The 6864-nt window shown below is 62.1% G+C and overlaps 1 protein-coding gene across 1 annotated transcript in view; it reads right to left on the bottom strand.

Annotated features, from left to right (window-relative positions):
* Nucleotides 1–1408: 1408 nt before the first annotated feature.
* The window catches only part of FCHO1 (FCH and mu domain containing endocytic adaptor 1), a 31346-nt gene continuing 25890 nt past the window's right edge, over nt 1409–6864 (bottom strand). Inside the window, exons 21-29 of the mRNA XM_045585806.1 lie at nt 6085–6197; nt 5886–5979; nt 5627–5735; nt 4767–4922; nt 4305–4437; nt 3700–3899; nt 2778–2833; nt 2063–2227; nt 1409–1679 (exon numbers count right to left, since the gene is read on the bottom strand). Coding sequence (XP_045441762.1) covers nt 1657–1679; nt 2063–2227; nt 2778–2833; nt 3700–3899; nt 4305–4437; nt 4767–4922; nt 5627–5735; nt 5886–5979; nt 6085–6197 — 1049 coding nt within the window. The 3' untranslated portion in view covers nt 1409–1656. The remainder of the gene's footprint in view (nt 1680–2062; nt 2228–2777; nt 2834–3699; nt 3900–4304; nt 4438–4766; nt 4923–5626; nt 5736–5885; nt 5980–6084; nt 6198–6864) is intronic.

The following is a 6864-nucleotide window of genomic DNA, read 5'->3' as shown; positions in this document are numbered from 1 at the left end:
ACAGGAGGAAGGTTTTCATATCCATGTTACTAATTTTCTTTCATCTCTGACACTTCTATTATAGAGAAAGAGCAAATAGCAATATTAAATTATTTCCTCTAATTAATCCCCTCTTAATGTGTACGAATTTCGTGCACTGGGCCACGAGTATTTTTTATATATTAAAGAAAAAGAAGCCAGAGTCAAACATCTGATCCTATGGGTGTTTCCCCTCCATCCCAAGTCTTTGCACACACGTTTGTGCACGTGTGTGTGTGTGTGTGTGTGTGCAAAGACTGCAGGCCAACGCTGTAACCACTGAGCCAAAACACAGGGCTGCCTTATGTTTCCAAAGGGACCTAACCTCATTTGTGACCCAAAGGAAGTAATTGCAGCCACCAGGGGGCGATGATGAACAGGGTCCCCTCACGCAGGGGGCTGCGGCCTGGAGATGACACTCCGGCCCCTCAGCCACAGAGCACCAGCAGAGACACCCTTTTGTAGGGACGGAGGCAATGAGAGCACACACATTGCTCCCAACTGGAGGATTTCCGCCTCTTCCCAGATGAAGCTGAGGCACAGCCAACCCTCCTCTCTTTGGAAGACGGGGTGGGAGGAGCAGAGACCACAGGCCAAACCCCACTTCCTGCTTCCTGAGCTCCCCCTGGCCCGGCGTGGTCCCTGGGATCTCAATGTCAGGCACTCGGGGTCCTCCCGTGTCCATCCTGAGCTCAGATCTGCTCCCCACCAAAGTGTGCGGGTGACGGTGCCTGGCCTGGCCCCATCAGGCTGCTCCTTGCCCACCTGCTGGCGCTGCCGGGTGCTCCCGCTGCGCCAGCGTCTTGAAACAGTGTGCGACCTCCCCTCAGCCACCCAGATGAGGACACTGAGGCCTAGGCAGGTCGCTCTAAACCTAGGCTCACAGCTGCATGAGCTGGGGGACAGGAGCTTTCTCCTGCACACTGACTGTTGGGTCCTTACTGCCTGACACACAGTAGGTACTCAGTTGATATCCATAGACTAACTAATTGTTTCTTCATGGAACTCACAAGTCTGTGTCTCTCTGCCTGGGGTGTCCATCCCCATCTTGCAAACTCCTACTCATACGTCAAAGCCCTATTTAGAATATCCCTCTCCTTAGGAAGTCTTCCTGACACAGAGACTTCCTAAGGAGGGGGATATTCCAGTCTGTGTTCCTCTCGTCCTCATTCCTTCCACCAGCCCAGCTCTGAGCCCGTGGAACTGGAGGTGTCCGTGGGGCTGGGGTGTCCATGGTTGGCTTTTCCTGCCCTAGGATCACTCAACACAGAGGGAGCAAGTGGGCGGGTGGGTGATGGGGAGCGTTAGTGGTGTTAGATCTCCCCCACGCATCCGTCTTCTCTCCCTCTCCTCCCTGGCGATGGAAAGGAAACTCCCAGGAGCGGGTAAGTTATTTCATTAGAAAATAAAGTGTTTATTCAAAAGAACACTAAAAGTCCGAGGACCTGTGTGGGAGCTGGTATGAGCAGACGTGACTCTCGGGCTCCGCCAGGCTGGGCGTGGGGCTCCTCTTCCCGGAGTCAGGGCCTCGGAGGAGGCCGGGTCGGGACCCCAGGATCCGGCAGGCAGGCGGGGAGCAGTCACCAAGCACCAGGACTCCGCAGAGCTGGGGCCCGTGGGCCACTCAGCCTCCCGGGCTCAGCCGCTCACCAGGTACATCCCTGTGGGGGTGGGACCGTGAATGGTAGAAGCCTTCTCAAAATACCCCTTAACTCACTGCCCCACGGACCCCAGCAGCCCCCAGTGGGGGCAGGAGAACAGGGCGAGGGTGCTGGTGCAGTGGTGTTTCTGGCTGCGAGCCTTGGATCCTTGCAAGACCCCCCTCCCCCCTCCAGGGGAAGGCTCAGACACATCCATCTTCCTTCTTGATCCCTCCCACTGGGCCCTGGCCACCCCGCCCTGTCTGTGACCGCCCCACACTGGGTCTCCAGACCTGACACCCACCCGTCCTTCCCAAATAACCTACAATGCCCCCCACCCCTGCATCCCGGCCACAGCGAGGCCTGGCTCCCAGGAAGGCGGGGGCGGTGGGGGCGGTACGTACCTGTGGCGAACCTTCTCTTCACCAGCGACATGCGGTAGCCACTGCCCACCAGCTCCAGGTCCACGCCGGACAGAGTGGCCCCTTCGCTGGTGAACTGAGCAGCCACGGGGCTGGGCATGCTGGGTCCTGAGCAGGGCTCCCAGCTGGCAGACAGGCGGCCAGAGCCTGGGGAGGCCTGAGGTCAGCTGGGTCCCATCCCTGGCCCCCGGCCCCCCAGACCCTGCCTTCGCCCTGCTTTGATTTGTGGTCTCTACTCTCCGACCTCCTCTTGGGCCCCTGCACCCACTTAAAAAAAATAAATGCACTTTATTGATTTATTTTACAGAGAGGAAGGGAGAGTTAGAAACATCAATGAGGTTAGCTGCCTCCTGCACACTCCCTACTGGGGATGTGCCCGCAATCAAGGTACATGCCCTTGACCAGAATTGAACCTGGGACTCTTTAGTCTGCAGGCCAACGCTCTATCCACTGAGCCAAACCCGTTAGGGCTGCACCCACTTTCTCTGGCTCTACAAGACTGTGTGTGTGTGGTTTGTAAAGTGGTCCTGCCTCAGGGCCTTTGCACCTGCTGTGGCCACTCCCAGGATGCCTCTCCTTCAGCTCTGTCAAAGCCCTCCCAGCCTGGCCTACCCCAAGCACATCCCTGATTCTCCCCCAGTTTAAATAAGTCCTCCCACCTGAGACCCCCGAGTCCTGATGCACAACCACTACTCACCCCCTGCCTCGGACACATCTGGAAGCTTCCATAGGAACCGCTTCTCCTCCAAGTTCCTGGCGTCAAGAGAAGCTCGGTCAGGTCAGCCCCAGGGTCCCAGCTCAGCTTCTCAGCGATGTGATGGGAGCGAGCCAGGTCCCCGCCCCTGCCTCCACTTCCCCATCTGTGAGGCAGGGGTGGGGTGTGGAGCAGCTGGTCCCGAGGTCCCCACAGCCTTGCAGCATTTTTAGAGGATGCATTTGGTCCCGTAAGTCTGGCTTCTTCGTGACGGGTTCTATACTTTATACAACACCAAGGCAGCATGGGAGCTGGATTCAAATCCTGGTGTGATCTTAGATAAGCAACATAGCCTCCCTTTGCCTCAGGTTCCCCATCCATAAATAGGGATGACGGCAGGCTACACCCAGAGGGATTGCTAAGAGCCTTAAGCCAACTGGTGCATGCTGCGGCCACGGAACACGCCTGACATGGAGGAAGCTCTCCTGTCAGGTATCATCCCTGTTTGATAACAGCACCCCCGCTGTAGGCGATTCGAGCTCACAACTCTGGAACTCACATGGAACTCACAACCCTGTGTCTCTCTGCCTGGGGTGTCCACCCCCATCTTGCAAACTCCTACTCATACCTCAAAGCCCTATTTAGAATACCTCCTCCTTAGGAAGTCTTTCTGACACCCCCCCCCCCTTCTAGTCTGTGTTCCTCTCCTCCTCATTCCTTCCACCAGCCCAGCTCTGAGTTTCCCCACCCATAAATAGGGATGATGAAGCAACTAAAGGGTCCACCCTGGACCTGATTGGTCAGCGTACTGACTGGTCAGCGTACAGTCAGATCCAGTCTGGGTCCTTTAGTTGCTTCCTCAAGGGGAAAGTTGGGGGGTTTAGGGGCACTGCTGAGCCTCCCTCGGCCTTCCACACGCCCTCACCACGTGGCCGCTGGCTGCAGGCAGACATTGGTCACGGGCTCCCCCACAGGCAGCAGGATCTGGACGTTGGTGAGCGGCGTGGGCACAGCCGTGGCGCCGGGCCGGTAGCTGTACTCCACCGAGACCTGAGTGAGGGTCGCCTCACACCGCCAGTGGGCGCTCAGCTGCAGAGGCACCGACTGGGGGCCCGGGCGGGAGAACTAGGAAGAGAGAGAGGACCGAGCGTGGGCCATCCTGTCCCATCAACCTGGGCACTACCACCAGCTTCGGTCCGGATTGCACACACCACCCGGAGAGAGACCCTTTGCTGGAGACTTCGCAGATAGGAGTCTGCATTACACCACACGTCCAGCAGAGGGCGGGAGAGGGCCTCATTCTAATGAAGTCTGGAGCAGGGGCCTGGGGAGGGCACTTCTAATTCGCAGAATGATACCGAATGCGCTGTGGGGGCTGGCTCCCTACAGTGCCCATCTGGCCACCATGTACCCTCTGCCCTCCCTATGCTCCCACCATCCCCCCTCCTGCTCCCTCGGCCCTCCCAACCCCCTCCGGATCCCCGTCCCCGCCCTCCCCCCTGCCCGCCCCGCCCTGTCCACCCAGCCCACCTGGTACCGCAGCAGCACCAGGTTGTAGTAGGAGGCGGCTGGGTTCTGCTCCGCCTGGCGCTGCAGGGCCTCGGTCAGGGCCGCCATGTTGAGCCAGAAGTCTTTGGTCTCAGGGTCGCTCTGGGAGGGGTCACTGCAGAGACCGGGGACAATCACGCCCACCCTCGGAGGAAGCCTTCTCAGGGTTCCCAGCTCCCCATCACCCCAGGGGCTTCCTAAGGGTGCTGATTTCCCAGGTCACCTTGGCCCAGCAAAGTGGGGTGTGGGGGTGGAGGTGAGGGGGTGGGGGTGAGAGGGTGGGAGTGGGGTGGGGAGGAGGCAGGAAAATGAGGTCCAGAGAGAGGGGGGGACTTGCCCAGGGACACACAGCAGATCCTGGGGGCAGAGGAGGGGTTTGCGGCTGGGGCGCTCCTGGCCCCTGGCCTCCGGGGCCCCTGTTCCTGCCCCCCCTCCCAGCCGCACCTGAAGAGCAGGTCGGCGTTGGGCTGGAAGTGCTCGATGGGGGCTGTGTGCACGAGGCGGAAGCTGAGGACGGGCGGGGGCGGGGTCCCGCTGAACACCCGCACAATGCCAGCCGGGAAGGTCATGGTCAGCTCCCCAGTCACTCGCGCCAGGCAGCTGGGTGAGAGGTGAAGGGACGGGGCGTTGGCTCCAGCTCTGCCGGCCCCTCCGCCTCCCCTCTCTCCGGGGCTGGCTCCCTGGGTCTGCAGAGGCAGCCAGGCCCCGAGCACACCCAGCATCCTTACCCCCGACCTCCTCCCGTGTGTCCCTGTCTGCACAGCAACAACCCAGGCTCCAGGAAGCAGGCACATGGGTTTGAGGAGGCGGGAACACCTCTCCCTCATTCCCTTTTCCCCCAGGCCACCAGGAAGCTCACAGCAGAAACCCCGTTTTATAATTGTCTGCATGTGGGTTTTGGGTCTAATGCTGTCTTCCTCTCTGGTTCTTTTCTTCTGGGCACCTCCCCACCCCCGCTTTCCGACGATCCCTGGTCCCTCAATCCACCCTGTACCCACCTCCTCCCCAGGCCTGGCCTCGGGGGATCCTCCCTCAGGCTGGGTCCCACAGCAGCTCAGAGGAGGTCCCCTGCACAGCGGCAGCAATACTGCCTCGCCCTGATCCAACCCCCTCCGCCGCTCCCACTGCCCTTAAGGAGGGGCCTGGCGGCTCACCACCGTGGGTAAGGCCCCTCCGTGGTAAAGCGGATCCCGAAACACACCTGGCGCTCTATCCACTGAGCCACACGGGCTAGAACCCAGACACACAGCCCCCGGGAGCCCTGTCTGCCCCTCACTGTCCACACGCTCCCCGGCACGGCATACCTGGGGCTGTGGCCGCGGAAGTAGGCATGGACATACTCGGTGAAGACGGTGGCCACGGGCAGGGCATCCTGGGAGCCCAGGACCACAGGGCTGGGGCCCCGGGAGATTCCTGGGGGTTGCGGGGAGAATGAAGGGCAGACAGAGAGCGTGAGGACAGACAGGCTCAGGCTCCAGAACCTGCCCTCTGCCAACAGGGTCTCTGCGGGATCGCAGCCCCCGCCCCCCTCCAGGCCGAGCAGGGGAAGCCCACGGTACCTACCGTGTCCCGTCTGGGTCTGGGCGGAGACGCTGGAGCGCTCTGGGGCGGCGCCGGGGACGGAGCAGCCCAGCGGGGAGGAGCTCAGAGGATGGGACTGGAAGGAAGGAGACAGGCTGGGCTGTGGGCGCGCCTGGAGCGTGTCCCGATGCTGACCCGGGCGGCGCCCCCGCCCGGCGCTGGCCACGCCCCCTCGGCCTACCAGGTCCCCGTTGCTGCTCACGAGGGGGCAGGACACCTTCCGGGAGCGGGGCCGCCGGGGCGGGGCCGCCAGGCCCTCCGTGGCCGGGAGGTCCGCAGGTCCGGGCACCGGGTCTGGGAGCGAGCGTGAGAGGGGCGTGGCTGAGAGGCTGCCCCGGGCCTCCCGGGCCGCCCCAGGGGAGGGGCTCGGTCAAACCCGGGGAGCCAGACTGATGGTGGGGAGCCCCCTGGATGGCCGGAAGCCCTGGGGGTGCCGGATAGGCCTGCAGACGCCGTGCACAGCCCTGACCCCCAATGGTGGCCTAATGAGAGAGGCGCTCCCTGCCACGGGGCCGGGCGCTCCGGAGGCAGGTCCGCTCCCGGGGGGGTTTGGAAGAGGGTTTTCCTTTAACTTCCAGCAACTCCATGGCTGTCACCCTCTGAGAGGACAGCAGGGGCCTCCTCCCCTAGCCCGCGTCTGAGCCTCACCTTCTAAGGGAATTAGTCATGGTGTCCCACCCAGGGTCCCCTTGCTCTCCTGCCTCCCAGCAGCCCCTGCTCGGCTCCAGCTGCAAACGCTTGGCCACCCCCCCCCCCCCCCGCCCAGCCCCCGCCCCGGCCTGTGCCTCTCCCTCCAGGCTCCTCAGCAGCTCGCGGACACCACGGGAGGTGTCTGAGGTCGGGCATCCTCTGTGCTGCAGGTGCTGGACAGCACCCCTGTCCCCCGTCCCCCAGCGGCGACAGTCACCAGCGGTGGTGACGGTGCTGAGTGCCCTGGGCCGCACAGCTGGCCGGGAACCCC

The sequence above is a fragment of the Pipistrellus kuhlii genome, unplaced genomic scaffold, assembly GCF_014108245.1.
Source record: "Pipistrellus kuhlii isolate mPipKuh1 unplaced genomic scaffold, mPipKuh1.p scaffold_m20_p_21, whole genome shotgun sequence".
NCBI lineage: Eukaryota > Metazoa > Chordata > Mammalia > Chiroptera > Vespertilionidae > Pipistrellus > Pipistrellus kuhlii.
The sequence above is the reverse complement of the archived record's forward strand: the minus strand, read 5'-3'. Positions and strand labels throughout refer to the sequence as shown.